Here is a 20,520-nt window from a genome sequence, read left to right on the forward strand (position 1 = left end):
TGGAGCAAAGTGGCGCAATCTCAGCTCACTGCAACCTCCGCCCCCTGGGTTCAAGTGATTCTCCTGCCTCAGCCTCCCAAGTAGCTGGGATTATAGGCACATGCCACCACACTGGCTACTTTTTGTATTTTTAGTAGAGATGGGGTTCCACCATGTTGGCCACACTGGTCTCGAACTCCTGATCTCAGATAATCCACCCAACTCAGCCTCCCAAAGTGCTAGGATTACAGGTATGAGCCACCGTGCCCGGCCTGCTAATTCCTTCTTTAAGCTTGATTTCCTCCCAAAGCATGGATACATTTCCTTTAAAATCTTTGAAGATACCAAAATTACTGAGAAACATATATAGCAATAAGAGGCCATTTTTTAAAACTGTCACCTCTGAAAATAGTAAAATAAACAAAATGAGCATCTTTTTCTACTTATCTAATGTATATTATATTTAGTACTAGGTACTTAGCATATACTACCTTAATTAACCATTTTTCTTTTTTTTTTTTCTTTCTTTTTTGACATGGGATCCCACTCTATTACTCAGGCTGGAGTACAGTGACACAATTATAGTTCACTGCAGACTCGAACTCCCAAGCTCAAGCAATCCTCTTGCTTCAACCTCCTGAGTAGCTGAGACTACAGGTGCATGCCACCATGCCCGGCTAATTTTTTTTTTTTTTTTGGTTAGAGCCAGAATCTTGCTATGTTGACCATGCTGGTCTCAAATTCCTGGCTTTAGGTGATCCTCCCACCTCAGCCTCCCAAAGTGCTGGGATTACAAGCATGAGCTTTTCTTCTCATTTAATTTTTGTAATAAGTATATTAAGTATTTTTTATCACCCCAAAGAAAACTGATTTGCCCAAAATACATGGCTAGTAAGAGACAGAATTGAGAATAAATCCAGATATGTCAGCTCCAGAATTCCCACTCTTTCCATTATTCCCAAATAGCCTTCTCTTTCTTTGTAACATTATTTTGCTCTTTTTTTTTTTTTTTTTTTTTGAAAGCGAGTCTCACTCTTGCCCAGGCTGGAGTGCAGTGGCCCAATCTCGGCTCACTGCAACCTCCACCTCCCAGGTTCAAGTGATTCTCCTGCCTTAGTCTCCTGAGTGGCTGGGATTATAGGCCCATGCCCAGCTAATTTTTGTATTTTTAAGTAGAGATGGGGTTTCACCATGTTGGTCAGGCTGGTCTCGAACTCCTGACCTCGTGATCCGTCCACCTAAGCCTCCCAAATTACAAGCGTGAGCCACCGCACCCAGCTATTTTTTCCATTCTTTTTTTTTTTGAGACAGAGTCTCGCTGTGTTGCCCAGGCTGGAGTGCAGTGGCACTATCTCGGCTCACTGCAAGCTCCGCCTTCCAGGTTCACGCCATTCTCCTGTCTCAGCCTCCCGAGTAGCTGGGACTACAGATGCCCGCCGCCACACCCGGCTAATTTTTTGTATTTTTAGTAGAGATGGGGTTTCACAGTGTTAGCCAGGATGGTCTCAATCTCCTGACCTCGTGATCCACCTGCCTCGGCCTCCGAAGGTGCTGGGATTACAGGTGTGAGCCACCGCGGCCGGCCTATTTTTTTCATTCTTATCTCTATTATTATACTTTTTAGATTTTGTTACAACCATATCTACATAGCTGTTTTTTTTCTATTGTACTGTTTGTTATGGGTAGAATTTATAGATATAATTCAGTGTGAATTCTAATTACATAATTATAATTCAGTGTGAATTCCCTAACATCTTGTAAGGCAGCAAGTATCATTCATTTGATATCATGGGTACTCTATACATATTTATCAAATGAATGGTTTACTTTCTCATTATATACATAATTTACAAGTCATGGAAAAAGGGAGTCTCTTATTTGACTTTTCTATGTAGTATTACTATTCAAACACCTCATGCCAGGATTTTAACAGGCATGTTTAAATATACTTTTTGCCTCTAAGTCTTCCCTAAGACATTTTTTATATCTACTCCCTTTAAAGCTTTTTAAAGTCTTATTTCCTCAACTGATTATAAGCAAGCAAAATCGTATATCAGATATTTAAATTATCTGCTTCCGCAAAGCATAAAGCACAACCTTATGTGTGTAATAGAGTCTCTACATTTTCTATATAAATAACAAAAATCACAGAGTTTTACAATTAGATAGGTGTTTTGTTTTTTTCTGGAGATAGGGTCTTGCTCTGTGACCCAGGCTGGAGTGCAGTGGCGTCATTATGGCCAACTGCAACCCTGACCACTTGGGCTCAAGCAATTCTTCCACCTTAGCCTCCTGAGTAGCTGGGACCATAGACATGTGCTACCATGCCTGGCTAATTTTTAAATTATTTGTATAGACGGGGTCTCATTATATTGCCCAGGCTGGTCTTGAACTCCTGGGCTCAAGCAATCCTCCTGCCTCGGCCTCCCAAAATGCTGGGATTACAGGCATAACCACTGTGCCTGGTCTTAGATAGGATCTTAATACTTATGTGGACCCCAATGGTTCAAGTAATTTTCCCAAATTCGCAAAGTGAGTTTACAAGCTAGATCCTAGGTCATCTGACTCCTAGTTCAGGGTTTTTTCCATTTCTGTTAAGGAGTAAAGCTGCATATATGAAAATAAATAAATACACTTCTTTAGAAGTATCCAAAAAAATTTTTTTTTTGTTTTGTTTTGAGAAAGGGTCTCACTCTGTCACCCAGGCTGGAGTGCAGTGACACGATCACGGCTCACTGCAGCCTTGACCTCTTGGACTCAAGGGATCCTCCCACCTCAGCCTCTGGAGTAGCTGGAACCACAGGCATGCACCACAATGTCCAACTTTTTTTTTTTTTGGTAGAGAAGGGGTCCCATTCTATTGCCCAGACTGTTCTTAAACTCCTGGCCTCAAGTGACCCCCTCCTGCCTTGGCCTCCCAAACTGCTGGGATTACAGGTGTGAGTCACCACATGCCTGGTCACAGAAAGTTTTTATTAAAATATAAAATGTCGGCTGGGCGCGATGGCTCACGTCTGTAATCCCAGCACTTTGGGAGGCTGAGGCGGGTGGATCACGAAGTCAGGAGATCGAGACCATCCTGGCTAACATGGTGAAACCCCGTCTCTACTAAAAACACAAAAAAAAAAAAAAAAAATTAGCCGGTCGTGGTGGCAGGCGCCTGTAGTCCCAGCTACTCAGGAGGCTGAGGCAGGAGAATGGCATGAACCCAGGAGGCAGAGCTTGCAGTGAGCCGAGATCGCACCACTGCACCCCAGCCTGGATGACAGTGCGAGACTCCATCTCAAAAAAAAAAAAAAAATATATATATATATATATATATATATAATGTCAGAAAATATATAATACTGCCTGAAAATAATAAACATTAATATCTAGTAGCCTGCATGAAGGAGATTATAGACTTACCCTGACAATGAAGAGCTCAGTACCAAGCTGTGCAGTTTGTTCTGTAGAAAGCTGCAAGCAAGTAAAAAACAAATTCAATGTCCAAGAACTCACTAATGTGAGTTTAATATCATTCACTGTACCTGACTCCAAAAGTCAGACTAAAATCTCTGATCAACTTGGAATTCTGCCATATATCTGTTTTTGGGAGGCCTGCCTCAGCCTCCCAAAGTGCTGGGATTACAGGCGTGAATCACTGTGCCCAGCCAAATTCTGCAATATCGAATGTAGCTTGAATAAGTAGGTTGGCAGAGAGATTTACTAATCTTTCTGGCACACAGATTTTGGCGGGAAACAGTAAATGTAGTGAGAAACAGCTGCCTACAGAAAATTATTCATCAAGAGTTCAGGTACCTTGGCAGCCAGGATGGAAATGATAGCAACTGCCATCCTTTGCATGTTTTGATCCTCATGGTTGCAGAGCCACTGCATGACAAGCTTGGCTGCTTCAAACCTGAAAACACACAAAGGGTTTCATGAATTAATGATGGAGGCCAAGGCACAGTTTCAGAGTTCCAGCTAGGAACTGATGCTACAACTTAAATATGTGAAAAGGCAAGGGAAAATTCCTCTTAACTGGTAGAGAGTAACAATTACACTCAGTGCTTTAGAGATGATGCCATATTATTAATTCTGACAACATTTTGTAAAGAAAGAAGGGTTTGGAAAATATGATTCCAACTATCTGGCATTTCATCTTCTAGAATTATAACATACTTCTATTCTGTATTTCTAAATTATAGTGATTTCCATATTTTAGTTGTAATTTAAATATTTTCTGGGTTCCTCATAGCACCTAGCACAACAGAAACATTCATTCATTCATTCACAAACATATATTAAACTCTTGCTTTGTGCCAGATATTGTTCTTAGCGCTGGGGATAGAATAGTGAACAAAACAGAAAAATGTCCCTACTTTCATAGAGCTTACACTCTAGTGAGGAAGACAGGTAATAAATTGGATAAATAAGTAAAATGCATAGTATGGTTAGGTACTGACCATATGTTATGGAAAAAAATAAATAAAGCAGAAAAAGAGGATATGAAATGTTGAAATTTTATGTAGGGTGGCTACGGAAGGCCTCATTGAAACTTTTAAGGAAGTAAGAGAGATAACCATATGGGTATTTAGGGGACAAGCATTCCAGGCAGAGGGGAGGGGAAATACAACAGCCCTGAAGTGGGTATGGGCACAGAAATGTCAACAAATAGCATGGAGGTCAGTGAGGCCAAAGCAGAGAGAACAAGGGAAGAGTTCTGAGAGAAAAAGTCAGAGGTAATAGAGGCACCAGATCACATAGAGTCTAGTGTATTAGTCCATTCTTGCATTGCTATAAATAACTACCGGAGACTGGGTAATTTATAAAGAAAAGAAGTTTAATTGGCTCATGGTTCCACAGGCTGTAAGGAAGCACAGCTGGGAAGGCCTCAGGAAACTTGCAATCATGGTGGAAGGCAAGACTGGCACATCCTACATGGGTGAAAGAGATGGAAGGGCAAAGCCAGAGTTGCTACACACTTTTAAACGACCAGATCTCATGAGAACTCTATCACCAGACAGCAGCAGGAGATGATGCTAAACCATTAGAAAACACCCCCATGATCCAATCACCTCCCACCAGGCCCCACCTCCAGCACTGGGGATTACAATTCAACATGAGATCTGGGTGGGGTCACAGAGCCAAACCATATCATTAAGGAACTGGCTTCTACTCTGAATGAGAGGGAAAGTCATAGAAGGCTTCTGAGCAGGAATATGACATGAGCAGGACTACTCTATCACCTGTCTTTAGAATAAACTCCAAGAGGGCAATGACAGAAGCAGGAGAGTAGTCCTGAGCAGTAATTCAGGAGAGAAATCACTTTTAGTCTACTCCAAGTGGTAGAAACAGAAGTGAAGAGAAATGGTTGAATTCTAGATACATTTTGAAGATAGAGCTGGATTTGCCAAATAACTCAATGTGGGATACAAGGAGAAAAATCAAGATGAGGTCAAGGAATACATCTGATTATCTTACCCATAGTTTCATCCTTAAGACTCAGATCAAATATCACTGCCTTTGAGGTGGTTTCTTTGACATGTTTATCACTGCCTTCTTAGCTCCTTAGTACTTTAGGTACAGCTGTCAGAGATCCACAGTCATCTGCAGACTCACTTGAATCCCTATTTGGCCTGTGCACTCCTTGAGGGTGGGGACTATATATTCTATTTAGCCCTTTATGCCACACAATCAATACAGTGATCGAAATATAGTGTTTAATATATGTTGACTGAATGATTATTTTCAGGTAGATTACTACTCTACAACTTCCCTTAAAATTACTATTACCTTCTTTCTGTTTCCAAGGCCATTTCTGATTAGGCCCATTACTTGTATTCTTCTACAATATATTCCTAATTGGCTTCCCTGTCTCCACTGGTTTCCAATCAATGTGTGCCTGCACATTAGAAATAAATAAACCTCTGGCCAGGCGTGATGGCTCACACCTGTAATCTCAGCACTTTGGGAGGCTGAGGCGGGTGGATCACAAGGTCAAGAGATAGAGACCATCCTGGCAAACATGGTGAAACCCGTCTCTAATGAAAACACAAAAAATCAGCTGGGGGTGGTGGTACATGCCTGTAGTCTCAGCTACTTGGGAGGCTGAGGCAGGAGAATCACTTGAACCCAGGAGGCGGAGGTTGCAGTGAGCTGAGATCATGCCACTGCACTCCAGCCTGGATGACAGAGCAAGACTCCATCAAAAAAAAAAAAAAAAAAAAAAAGAGAGGGAGGGAGGGAGGAAGGAAGGGAGGGAGGGAGGGAGGGAGGGAGGGAGGGAGGGAGGGAAGGAAGGAAGGAAACAAATAAACCTGTCTGAGGACTTAAGTATGATGTCACTCCCGTACTCACAGCATTCTAGGACTTTAGCGTGGGGCCATATCAAGCTTTTTTCCTGCCTACCCTATGCTTTCTGCAAAGTGGATTGTTCATTAGTCTTCACACATGCCCACAAGTATGAGGTAACACAGGCTAGTGGTAAAGTGTAGAGATTCTCCAGTCAGTTCTGGGTTTGAATTCTAGTCCTACTTAATGTTAATGATAACAATAAAATAAAATAAAATTATTTTCTCATGTGAGGCAATGTAGTCAAGTTGTTAAGAACATCATACACTTTGGAGTCAGCCTGGATTCAAATATCAGCTCCACCACTTATTAACTTTTTGTTTGTTTTTGAGAAGGAGTTTCACTCTTGTTGCCCAGGCTGGGGTGCAGTGGCACAATCTTGGCTCCCTGCAACCTCTGTCTCCTGGGTTCAAGCGATTCTCCTGCCTCAGCCTCCTGAGTAGCTAGGAGCTGCCATCACACCTGGCTAATTTTTTGTATTTTCAGTACAGACAGCGTTTCACCATGTTGGCCAGGCTGCTCTACAACTCCTGACCTCAAGTGATCCACTTGTCTTGGCCTCACAAAGTGCTGGGATTACATGCATGAGCCACGCGCCCGGTCTAACTTTGGGACTCTGACCAAATTCCTTAACCTCTCTGAACTTCAATATTCTTATCTGTAAAATAGTAATAAAAACTGATTCCAGGCTGGGCGTGGTGGCTCACACCCATAAAACAATTCAACCAGCTCTCATCTTCAAAGCAACATAGCATGGATGAAAAAATGGAGGACCTGGAGTCAGACTGAATTTAAATCTAGACTCTGCTACTTACTATCTTATTACCTCAGGCAAGTTACTAATCCTTTCTGTGTCTCTATTTCCTCATCTGAAAAATGAAGATCATAAGAGTAATGATTTCACAGGATTGTTCTGAGGACTGAATAAGCATACATAAAACACTTTGGCACAACGCCTGCCTGGCAGTAGTAAGTGCTTCATACATGTTAGTTTTTACCATTTTTATCTCAAGTGCCATAACAAACATGAAATCCTTAATGATCATCAGTCAGACAGAATCTTTCCTTCCTTGTGTGGGGGCCCAATGCATTTCATTAACACCTCTTCTATGAAAAATTATGTCTCATGTAATATTCATTCATTCATTCATCCATCAATCCATTAAATATCCACCCAGGCACTAGAGACAAAGTGATGAACCAATCATAGCCTCTGACCACAAAGAAGGTCAATTCTAGCACAGTACATTTGCTAGATGAGAGGTAGGCAAACTATACAGCCTGTGGATCTGGCTGCCTGTTTTGTAAAGTTCTGTTGGAACACAGCAATATCCATTTGCTTATATATTACCTATGGCTGCTTTTGAGGGACAACAGCAGAGTTAAAATAGCTGCAACAGAGACTCTATAGCCCATAGGCCTAGAGTATTTATAATCTAGCCCTTTAAGAATAAACATTAAGGAGTAGAATATAATCTTTAGGAGAGTGACTATGTCTTTCCTACCTAGACTTTGTTACAATGATGAGCACAGAGGTTCAATATTTCCAAAATAAAATTAGCAATCTACATGAGATATATGTAGTTATATTTTCATCCAAATTGCTTATTTCAAATAAAAAAAATCACAGTAAAATTGCTGCTTGAAGGCCAGGCGTGGGGGCTTATGCCTGTAATCCCAGCACTTTGGGAGGCTGAGGTGGATGGATCAGCTGAGGTCAGGAGTTCAAGACCAGCCTGGCCAACAAGGTGAAACCCCATCTCTACCAAAAATACAAAAATTATCTGGGTATGATGGCACATGCCTGTAATCTCAGCTATTTGGGAGGCTAAAGCAGGAGAATCACTTGAACCCGGATGGCAGAGGTTGCAGTGAGCTGAGATTGTACCATTGCACTCCAGCCTGGGCAACAAGAGTGAAACTCTGTCTCAAAAAAAATGAAATTGCTGCTGGAGAAACATACTTTTCATTAAATAATGAGGTATAAATTTCCTTTTCAAAATGCCATCATGAAAAAATTATATTTTAAGACCAGGCATGGTGGCTCATACCTGTAATCCCAGCAGTTTGGGAGACCGAGGTGGGTGGATCACTTGAGGTCAGGAGTTTGAGACCTGCCTGGCCAACATGGTGAAATCTTGACTGTGCCAAAAAATACAAACATTGGCCCAGCGTGGTGGCACATGCCTGTAGTCCCAGCTACTCAGTTAGCTGAGGTAGGAGAATCACTTAAAACCAGGAGGAGGAGGTTGCAGTGAGCTCAGATTGCACCACTGCACTCCAGCCTGGGTGACAGAGTGAGACCCTGTCTCAAAAAAAAGAAAAAGAAAAATTATGTTTTAAAATAGTAAAATAAAAAAACACTTTTTAAGCTCCAAAATAACATCTTAGAAAATAAAGGTCCCCTTAATATTTAATGGAATCTAGATATATGGCCTCCCTTAACTGCTCCTTAAAAAGTTTCTTCCATAATTCAATACCAAATAATGATAAGAATAAGAGATATGTTCCCAAAAAAAAAAAAAAAAAAGAAAAAAAGAAAAAACACTGGACCTAGAATTAGAAGACCTACGTCTTTTTTTTTTTTTTTTTGAGACAGAATCTTGCCCTGTCACCCAGGCTGGAGTGCAATGGCATGATTTTGGCTCACTGCAACCTCCACCTCCCGGGTTCAAGTGATTCTCCTGCCTCAGTCTCCCGAGTAGCTGGGATTACAGGTATGCACCACCACACCCGGCAATTTTTTGTATCTTTAGTAGAGACAGGGTTTCACCAGGCTGGTCTCGAACTCCTGACCTAGGGATACTCCCGCCTTGGCCTCCCAAAGTGTTGGGATTATAGGCGTGAGCCACTGCACCCAGCCAGACCCGCATCTTTCTAACCTTGCGGTTATTAGTCACAAAGCCCTAGTCAAGACAATCTCTATATATGTCTTAGTTTTTTTATCTTTTGAATGGGGATAATAATGCTCATAGCTTACAATATTATGTGGATATCTTGAAAACTATAACCAATATAAATTCCTAAGCAAAGGACAATGGGTCAATTTGCTATCATGAATGTCAAAGCACTAAATTAAAGAAAGTAGATTTAGCATTCTACAAAATAACCCTCAATTCTATCTACTCAATTAATCTTATAAAAGAGATATCCTAAAGGGTAAGAAATGATCCAAGACAGATTTCTAACATTCTGGTTCGCCCCACATTAAGTTCTAGAACTATCACTTGCCTGTTAAATGGAACATCTTGAAGGATCCGGTCACTGCAAAGTGAAAGGAGGCAATTCTTCTGTAACTAAAAAATCAAAGGAAGAAAAAAAATCCTAAATAAAATATCACTTTGTTATCTTTGAACCAAGGTAGCTTATATATATATATATAAAGAAGACTGATGAAACACCAGTTATTTCTTTTTTTTTTTTTTGAGACAGAGTCTCGCTCTGTCACCCAGGCTGGAGTGCAGTGGCCGGATCTCAGCTCACTGCAAGCTCCGCCTCCCGGGTTTACGCCATTCTCCTGCCTCAGCCTCCCGAGTAGCTGGGACTACAGGCGCCCGCCACCTCGCCCAGCTAGTTTTTTGTATTTTTTAGTAGAGACGGGGTTTCACGGGGTTAGCCAGGATGGTCTCGATCTCCTGACCTCATGATCCGCCCATCTCGGCCTCCCAAAGTGCTGGGATTACAGGCTTGAGCCACTGCGCCCGGCCAACACCAGTTATTTCTTACAACCTTTATCTGCCCCCCTAGTATTGAAAGGCTGACTTCCAGGAGACCCATACAAATTTACTTGTACCTTTTTTTTTTTCCTTTTCCATTAGATGAGAAATAGGGCAATAAATAGGATAACTACAGCTAATCTCCTTGTTTCTGGTGGCCTATGAAGTAACCTTGTCTTCTGTATTTTTTGAGGTACAGAGAATGACAAAAACAGTGGCTGAAAGTTTTACCTGTTGACATAGAATCAAAGAATATAGACGAGCCTGCTTGGAAGACTCTAACATAGTGTACACGGGGGGTAGTGCTCTACACATTGGCTTCTAAAGAGTGACTGATAGACTTGGCTCTATCTTTTAAACAAAGTTTAGACCAGCACAATTAAACAAGAGTAAATGAAAATATGAATAATTACTTGACACAGTCAAGGTGCACCATCATAATAGAAAGGTGATTCAAGTTATTCCTGTGAAGCAAAATAAGAAAATAAGTGTGGGCTTAAAAAAAAAAAGTCATAGTATATATATACTACCAATTTTTTTTTTATTTGGACACATGGCTTTGATATTTTTTAAAGGCTTTAGTGTACAACTGGAAGATTTCTTACCTAAAGAAGACTTAATGTAGGGAATTCAATCATAGAAGGCAAAAGTCAGATTAATGGGATATATACAGCTAGTCAAGAAATAGAAAAACATATAAAATGAACACCCTATTTGCTTCATGGAAGATGTAGAAAGATTACATAATAGAAGAAATGGCAGAGAAAAGGCAAAGTGGTAGTAAATCCCAGGTGAATGATACGGAATGGGTTAGGTACAAGTGTAATTAATTAAGAGGTTTCTCAGGAAGTTTTATATTCATCTCAGATGGTCAAGGTGCTAGGACAGACTCTGCTTGAGGATCCATTTACCTCCCCTAAAATATGAATCATAATCTGGCAGATTGATTAGTGGCATAACTTTCCTCCTTCACCATTTTTCTCCTCCCAAATAAACACAATAATTTGTACAAGATCCATAGAAGTAAGAAAGGCAATAATGCTATTCTAATTACCTCCGCTTAGAAAGCCCATCCCTCCTGTTCTTTTAGCTGGAAAACGCTTAATTTTGCTTCACAATTCAACTCAGGGCAGAGATATTACCTAATTGAGGAAGACTTCTTAATGTTTTTTGCTTGTTTGTTTTTGAGACAGGGTCTCGCTCTGTCACCCAGGCTGGAATGCAGCGGCACAATCATAGCTCACTGCAGGTTCAAACTCCTGGCGCTCAAGTGATCCTCTTGCTTCAGCCTCCCAAAGTGCTGGGATTAAAGGCAAGCTACAGTGTACAGCCTCTAATTTTCAAATTGTCCTAAGTGCCCCTCCTGGGCTCCCAACAGCACTTGTTTCTCTCAGTACTTGCTACACTATGCTACATTATGTGTTCCTATATCTGAATGCTTAGAACTCAGTACAGGTGCACACAGTCTGAATTCAACAAAGCGCTAAGCTTAACTGAACTAATGGCTAAATTAATAACAGAAGATAAATTTCACCGACTGCACTTGAAAAGCACCACAGGCAGAAATGGAAAAGAGGAAGACTTCTGCTGTAGTCTTCAATTTCCGCCCAGCTAGAGTTTTGATTTTGGGGGCTACAGTCTGAACTATGCAAGTATTCAGGAATTTTCTTTAAATTTTTTTTTTGGTTTGTTTTTAAGGAATTCAATGTGGAATCAAAATTTCCTGTGCTGGCATTCATCAAATCTGGCCCTAATCTGGTCATCACTGGCCTCATCCTACACTGCCCTTCCTACACTCCAGTCACACGCAACTTGCCCTTCCTGGAATGCCTGCACATTCACATATAGGTCCACTGTTTTTCTGCTTTTCTCCATGGGAAATCTTTTTCATTTTTCAAGATGTGAGTCAATGTCACTTCCCCTTTGATATCCTGCCTGGTACCTTGTCCATACACCAATCCAGGTGGCAGAATTAATCATTCTCAAGTTTCTGTAGCACTTAGTTAAAATAGCTGAAGACAATTTACATAATAGTTTACTGTATTTGCATTTCCAACTAATAGGTGAGTTCCCAGGGTTTGTTTTTTTTTTTTTAATTGAATTGTTTTTAAATGTTTTTACTAAATAAGAAATACAAAAAAAATTTACAAAATATATGTAGGCATAAGGCAGTGCTTCTCAAACTTTAATGTGTACACAAATCACTTGGAGATCTTTATAAAATGATTCTGTAAGTCTGGGCTCTCGAGATTCTGCCTTACTAACAAGCTTGTAGGGGATGCCAACACAGCTGGTTAGCAGAACACACTTTGAGTAGCAAGAGTGTAAGGAATAACAATACAGTGAATACTACCACTGTGTAGGTGTACCTACCACTCAGTTTCAGAAAAAGAATCTATTACCAATAGTACTATTAGCAAGCCCCATTTGGCCCCCTCTTTTCCCTCTCATTTCCCCTCAGAGGAACTACTAGTCTAAATTTTGTGTTTAACAGTCCCTTGCTTTTTATCAAAACATGTATTTATATTCCTAAATAATGTGCCATATAGTTTTGCAAGTTTCTGAACTGCAAGTAAATTGAATCACATGTATGTACTCTTCTGCATTTTTAATACCCAACTTGTAATTGAGATTGATCAAGGTTGTCATCTGGAATTGTAATTCATTCATCATTCACTGCTTTTAAGTATTCTGATGTGTGACTAAACACAGGCTGATGGACATTTGGTGTTTGGTGTTTCCAATTTGTTATCATTATACACAGTTACACAGTGCTACTGTGAACTTCTTTTTTTTTTTGAGATGGAGTTTCACTCTTGTTGCCCAAGCTGGAGTTCAATGGTGCAATCTTGGCTCACTGCAACCTCTTCCTCCCAGGTTCAAGCAATTCTCCTGCCTCAGTCTCCAGAGTAGCTGGGATTATAGGCGTGTGCCACCACGCCCGGATAATTTTGTATTTTTAGTAGAGGTTTCTCCATGTTGGTCAGGCAGGTCTCAAACTCCTGACCTCATGTGATCTGCCCGCCTCGGCCTCCCAAAGTGCTGGGATTACAGGCGTGAGCCACCACGCCCGGCTCGAACATTCTTTTTTGTTTGTTTGTTTTGAGACAAGGTCTTGCTCTGTTGCACAGACTGGAGTGCAGTGGCTGAATCACAGCTCACTGCAGCCTTGAGTGCTTGGCTCAAACAATTCCTCCACATATGGATTTAAATGCTTTTAGGCATGTACTCTTTAGGCTCCTGAGTAGTTGGGACCACAGATGTGTGCCACCGTGCCGGGCTAATTTTTTTTATTATTTGTAGAGACAGGGCCTCACTATGTTGCCCAGGTTGGTCTTGAACTCCTGGGCTCAAGTGATCCTTCTACTTCGGCCTCCCAAAGTGCTGGGATTACAGGCATGAGCCACCATGCCTGGCCTACTGTGAACATTGTTTTTAAAAATATATAACAGCTTTATTGAGATACAGTTCATGTACCATACAATTCACCTATTTAAAGTGTACAATTTGATGGATTCTAGTATAGTCACAGAGTTGTGCGACCATAACAATTTCATCATCCCAAACATTTTCATCACCCTAGAAGGAAACTCAATACCCAATACAGTGACTTCCCATTTCCCCCACCCCATTTCCTAACCTTATTTATTTTATATGCATCCTTTCTCATTTTTCCCTGATCAACTTTGCCAATGAGTTTTCAATATTATTAAATATGTTTGAAGAATCAATTCTTGGAATTATTGATCCTCTCTAAAATAATGGTATGTTTTTTATTTTATTAATTTTTACTTTCATCTTTGTTATTCCTTCTACTTTCTTTGGGCTTATTCTTTTGTTGTTTCTCTACCATAGGCAGACTTATTTATAGCTCCTTTTTAGTAAGAATGTATCTTTGGGGAGGAAGTCATAGCTATATACTAGGAGTCTTCTGTCTGATGGGCTTCCAGAGGCCATGACAATCAAAGCCTAAATTTCATCTAGTTTGGCAACTGCCCTCAATGAGGGAAGCCAGCTTTAATGATCCACTCACCAATGTGGTTTGCCATTTTTACTTGGTTTTGGGCCTCTGAGTATTTTTTACTAACTTGCCAACTCAATGGTCAATTTCAAATGACCTAAAAAAAAAATTTTCAGGGCCAGGTGAGCAGGCTCACGCCTGTAATCCCAACATTTTCGTAGGCTGAGGTGGGCAGATCACAAAGACAAGAGATTGAGACCATCCTGGCCAACATGTTGAAACCTCGTCTCTACTAAAAATACAAAAATGAGCTGGGTGTGGTGGCAGGCGCCTGTAATCCCAGCTACTCGGGAGGCTGAGGCAGGAGAATCGCTTGAACCTGGGAGGCGGAGGTTGCAGTGAGCTGAGATTGCGCCACTGCACTCCGGCCTGGCAACAGAGCAAGACTCCGCTTCAAAAAAAAAAAATTTAAGCAACATTTTTAGTATTCATCCTGACAGGTTACACCTTCTACCATACTGCTAGAAATGGAAAAGACACGTCTTAATCATTTCTGTATCCCAGCATTTGATAGTGCCTAGCCCAGAAGAGATCCTCTGTGCCTATCTGTTGAAATGATCACAAACTCAAGATCTAGGAGGAAGATGAGTTTTATATGGCTTGTACTAGGTCCCCCAATAAATGGATTTAGGTGATTTTAGGCATGGAATATACTCCTTTGGTGTCCACTTCTCTGTTTTCTTACACTCAGTCATACCACAGCCTCCAAAGGCATTTGAATTTGAAGCCTTGGTCTATTAAACTTGGTCTATTAAACTATTAAACTGTAGGAGATGAGTAGAAGACACTACAAGGACTATTTGAAAAGGAATTCACATAAGCTTACCTGCTGGTGATTGGGAAAATGTTCCATGGCTTTGAGTAGCAAATGGGTCACATCAGCCAGGAGTCGGACAGGCATTCCTGCAGCAAGATCCTGCTTGGTTAAGTTAAATACACAGGCGCTTGCAGCCAGTTGCACTGGCAAATTCATAGGGTGGTTTCTCATCCCAGTAACCACAAGCTGGAAAAAAAAAAGAGTCCTCTTAATTCACCTTATAAATACAAGCCCTCTTCACAGAGTAGCATTATTTTGTTGGTCTGTAGTAACTTCAAAGATGTCGTAAGTTTCTTTTACATCCTCATGTGCAAACAGCCTAGGATATAGCAAGTTACTCACAAATAGTTCCAGTCTACCTCATCAAGGCAGGTATTCAGCTATTCATATCTAGAGGTTTTCTGTAAAGCTAATAAATCTTTTCAACACAGGTCACTCATCTTTGTATTTCTTTTCTTTTTTTTTTTTTTTTTTTTTGAGACAGAGTCTCGCTCTGTCGCCCAGGCTGGAGTGCAGTGGCCGGATCTCAGCTCACTGCAAGCTCCGCCTCCCGGGTTCACACCATTCTCCTGCCTCAGCCTCCCGAGTAGCTGGGACTACAGGCACCCGTCACCTCGCCCGGCTAGCTTTTTGTATTTTTTTTAGTAGAGACAGGGTTTCACCGTGTTAGCCAGGATGGTCTCGATCTCCTGACCTCATGATCCACCCGTCTCGGCCTCCCAAAGTGCTGGGATTACAGGCTTAAGCCACTGCGCCCGGCCTGTATTTCTAAGACCTACTTATGGTGCCTGTTACATGGAAGGCAGTGAATAAATTCTCACTGACTTGAATAGAGCATAACTTCATTCTCAAATCTCAATCTTCAGTTCCTTGAGAACACTGCTGAGGTTAGAGTGCAATAAAATCCATTCACTTCCCCTGGCCTAGACAACTATTTCTCACTTTTTCCTCTGACCTCAAACCCCCAACGAATCCTTCCCATTCTTCACTATCAGCTGAAGATCTTGCTTTCAACTACACTAAGAAAACTGCCAGCCTGGGCAACACGGTGAAACCCCATCTGTATAAAACAGTGCAAAAATTTGCTGGGTGCCAGGAGCGGTGGCTCACACCTGTAATCCCAGGACTTTGGGAGGTCAAGGTGGGTGGATCACAAGGTCGGGAGATCGAGACCATCCTGCCTAACATGGTGAAACCCTGTCTCTACTAAAAATACAAAAAATTAGCTGGGTGTGGTGGCAGGCACCTGTAGTCCCAGCTACTTGGGAGGCTGAGGCAGGAGAATGGCGTGAACCTGGGAGGCAGAGCTTGCAGTGAGCCGAGATTGCACCACTGCACTAGAGCCTGGGCGACACAGTGAGACTCCATCTCAAAAAAGAAAAAAAAAAGAAAGAAAGAAAGAAAAAACAAACACAGAAATTAGCTGGGCATGGTGGCGCATGCCCGTAATCCCAGCTACTTGGGTGGCTGAAGCAGGACAACTGCTTTAACCCAGGAGGCAGAGGTTGCAGTGAGCCAAGAGCACACCATTGCACTCAAGCCTGGGTGACAAAGGCGAAACTCCATCCTTCTCTCTCTCTCTCTATATATATATATACACACACACACACGCGCGCGCGCGCGTATATATACACACACACACACATACATATATGAAGCTGGGCATGGTAGTGCATGCCTATAGTCCCATCTACTTGAGAGGTGAGGTGGGAGGATCGCCTGAGCCCTGGGAGGCAGAGCCTGTAGTGAGTCATGGTTGTGCCACTGTGCTTCAGCTTGGGGACAGAGTGAGACCCTGCCTCTAAGGAAAAGAGAAAAAAAAAAAAAGAAAAGAAAAACTGAAGCAACCAGAAAAGAATTTCAGATTCTCATTACCACATGTATCCTACTTACCAGCATACGTATATATACATCACCTTCCTGCCTGCTACCATAAGGAATCTTTTGGGGTCCTTTGTAAAACAAATCCCTCCATGTATATGTTAGATCATTATTTTCTTGTCTACTGAAGGGAAGCTGTTCACCCCTCCTACTCCTATATCAATTTTTTATTCTGTACTGGATCATTCATATCAGGATATAAACAAGATACATTTTTCCTGTTAAAAAAAATCAAAACATTCCTCTTTTAATCTCACTTACTCAAACAATTACCATCTTTTTTCTTTGCTCTCCTTTGCAGCAAAATTCCCTGTAAGAATTGCCTTGGCCAGGCATGGTGGCTCATGCCTGTAATCCCAGCACTTTGGGAGGCCGAGGCAGGTGGATCACTTGAGATCAGGAGTTCGAGACCAGCCTGGTCAACATGGTGAAACCTTGTTCGTCTCTACTAAAAATACAAAAATTAGCCGGGCGTGGTGGCGGGTGCCTATAATCCCAGCTACTCGGGAGGCTGAGGCAGAAGAATCGCTTAAACATGGGAGGCGGAGGTTGCAGTGAGCTGAGATAGTGCCACTGCACTCCATCCTGGGCAATAGAGTGAGACTCAGTCTCAAAAAAAAAAAAAAGGAATTGCCTAGGCTAGGTGTAGTGGCTCATGCCTGTAATTACAGAACTCTGGGAGCTCAAGGCAGGAGGATCACTTGAGGTCAGGAATTCGAGACTAGCCTGGGCAACACAGCAAGAACCTCTCTCTACAAAAAATTTTTAAAAATTAGCTTGTGCAACATAGTGTGACCCTGTCTCTACAAAATTAGCCAGGTGTGGTTGCAAATAAATAAATTTATTTATTTTTTAAAATTTTAAAAATTAGCCAGGTGTGATGGCACACACCTATAGTCCCAGATGTTTAGGAGGTTGAGGCAGAAGATTGCTTGAGCTCAAGAGTTTGAGGTTGCAGTGAGCTATGATCGTGTACCACTGCACTCCAGCCTGGGCAATACAGCTAGATCCTGTATCTTTAAAAAAATAAAATAAAAGTGGCTCACTCCTATAATCCCAACACTCTGGGAGGCCAAGGCGGGAGAATCACTTGAGCCCAGGAATTTGAGACCAGCCTGGGCAACATAGTGGGTCTCCGTCACTACAAAAAAAAATAATAATAATAATAATAACAAATTTTAAAATTCAGCCAGGCATGGTGTTATACGCTTGTAGTTCCAGCCACTCTGGAGGCTGAGGCAGGGGGATCATTTGAGCCCAGGAGGGAGGTCAAGGCTGCAGTGAACCATGATCATGCCACTGCACTCCAGCATGGGTGACAGAGTAAGATGCTACCTCAATAAATAAATAAATAAATAAATAGCCTATATTCTTTCATTTATCTCCGAATCATTCTCTGAATGTCTGAATGAATATTTCAGATCAAGACTAGAGATCTAGTCCTTTGTTGCTCAGTTCACAGTAATCAAAACCAAAAAAAAAGGGCCGGACGCGGTGGCTCACGCCTGTAATCCCAGCACTTTGGGAGGCCGAGGCGGGCGGATCACAAGGTCAGGAGATCGAGACCACAGTGAAACCCCGTCTCTACTAAAAATACAAAAAATTAGCCAGGCGAGGTGGCGGGCGCCTGTAGTCCCAGCTACTCGGGAGGCTGAGGCAGGAGAATGGCGTGGACCCGGGAGGCGGAGCTTGCAGTGAGCCGAGATCGCGCCACTGCACTCCAGCCTGGCCAACAGAGCGAGACTCCGTCTCAAAAAAAAAAAAAACAAAACCAAAAAAAAAGACAATTCATATACGAAGTGCCAACATCCTCTGATATATATAAAAGGAGTGATAGGTGTTGGTGATAATATCCTAAGGACTAAAATGTTACTGGTTCCTACCCAAGCACCTCATTCTCAGAATTTAAGGTATGTAGGATGTCAAGTTGTGGCTCTGCCACTGACTTATTATTACTTAATGTCACAGAACCTCAATTTCATAATCTGTAAAACAGAAGATAAAACTCATCTCTTGGAATTGTGCCCACTAAACAAGGTGGCAAATATAATATAGTCCTATGCTCATTGGTTTTCAAAACTGAATGTGCATAAGAATTACCTTGGAATTATCTTGGGGGCTTATTAAAATGCAGATTCCTGTGCCTCATCTAGCCCTACTGAATCTAAATTTTGGGGGGTGGGGTTTACAAATATCTTTTTTTTTTTTTTCAGACAAGGTTTCACTCCTGTCACCCAGGTTGGAGTGTGGTAGCATGATCTCGGCTCACTGCAACCTCTGCCTCCCAGGCTCGAGCAACTCTCCTGCCTCAGTGTCCCACGTAGCTGGCACTACAGGTGTGTGCCACCACACCTGGCTAATTTTTGTAGAGATAGGGTTTTGCCATGTTGCCCAGGCTGGCCTTGAACTCCTGAGCTCAAGTGATCTGCCTGCGTTGGTTTCCCAAAGTACTGGGATTACAAGGGTGAGCCACCATGCCTGGTCACAAATATGCTTTTTAAATAAGCAATATCCTAGACTTGTAGTAGTCAAAGGACCACTTTTTTTTTTTTTTTTTTTTTTTGAGAGAGTCTTGCTCTGTTCCTCAGGCTGGAGTGCAGTGGCATGATCTCGGCTCACCGTAACCTCGGCCTCCCAGGTTCCTCATGCCTCAGTCTTCTGAGTAGCTGGGATTACTGGCGTGCACTACCACGCTCGGCTAATTTTTTGTATTTTTAGTAGAGATGGGGTTTCGCCATGTTGGTCAGGCTGGTCTAGAACTCCTGGCCCCAGGTGACCTGCCTGCCTCAGCTTCCCAAAGTTATTGTAGGTGTGAGCCACTGTGTCCTGGCCCAAAGGACCACATTTTGATAAATGTTGCCCTAAGCATTCAATAAAATTAAGAAATCTCCTTTCTTGCCCTTCAAAAGCTGTCTTGGTTAAAATAGCTGGGTGCTGTGATGTACACCTGTAGTCCTAGCTACTTGGGAGGCTGAGACAGGATTGCTTGAGCCCAGGAGTTTGAGGTCTGTGAACAGCCATTGCACTCTTGCCTGGGGAACACAGTAAGACCCTATGACTTAAAAAAAAATTTTTTTTAACTTAATTGGGGAGTAATGTAAATCAGTTAAGAATGCACAGTAGGTTCTAAACAGCATGGAAAAGTGCCTTGTGGAATTCCGATATCTGCTTGCTTTATTTCTCTCTTTCTTTTTTTGTATTTTTTAATACTTTTTGTAGAAATGGGGTTTTGCTATGTTGCTCAGGCTGGTCTCGAACTCTAGGGCTCAAGCTACCCATCTGTCTCAGCCTCCTGAAGTGCTGGGATTACAGGCATCAACTACCACACCTGGCCCAATATTGTATTTCTAAAAAAATCTATTTGGGAAACAACATAGGGTTAATATACAAAACAGTGTCCTGATCCCAGTCATATACTTTCATTTTCTACAGTAGCTGGTGACAAAATATCATGGTGGTCACTGGTTTTAGGTAGATAAATATGTACAAGACATTTATATGCTTAATGAGACTACTATAAAACTTCAATAACATTGTACAACTATATTCTCTCTCGTTTGTGGCTAATAATTGAAATCACACGTCATCAATCATATTATAAATAATAAAAAAAGACTAAATGCAAATTTTCTTTTTTCTTTTTTTTTTTGAGACGGAGTCTTGCTCTGTCGCCCAGGCTGGAGTGCAGTGGCCGGATCTCAGCTCACTGCAAGCTCCACCTCCCGGGTTTACGCCATTCTCCTGCCTCAGCCTTCCAAGTAGCTGGGACT

At 41.8% G+C, this 20,520-nt stretch overlaps 1 protein-coding gene across 2 annotated transcripts in view; it reads right to left on the reverse strand.

Annotated features, from left to right (window-relative positions):
* The window catches only part of ZYG11B (zyg-11 family member B, cell cycle regulator), a 100,069-nt gene that overhangs the window by 24,809 nt on the left and 54,740 nt on the right, over positions 1 to 20,520 (reverse strand). The window contains exons 5-8 of one of the 2 annotated variants that reach the window (XM_045370982.3): positions 14,879 to 15,055; positions 9,547 to 9,611; positions 3,781 to 3,880; positions 3,388 to 3,438 (exon numbers count right to left, since the gene is read on the reverse strand). In XM_045370982.3, the coding sequence (XP_045226917.1) occupies positions 3,388 to 3,438; positions 3,781 to 3,880; positions 9,547 to 9,611; positions 14,879 to 15,055 (393 nt within the window). Of the gene's footprint in view, positions 1 to 3,387; positions 3,439 to 3,780; positions 3,881 to 9,546; positions 9,612 to 10,449; positions 10,496 to 14,878; positions 15,056 to 20,520 lie in introns of those variants that run through there. The other variant, XM_074006477.1, reaches the window with a different exon arrangement.

This window comes from Macaca fascicularis, chromosome 1 (genome assembly GCF_037993035.2).
Source record: "Macaca fascicularis isolate 582-1 chromosome 1, T2T-MFA8v1.1".
Lineage (NCBI taxonomy): Eukaryota > Metazoa > Chordata > Mammalia > Primates > Cercopithecidae > Macaca > Macaca fascicularis.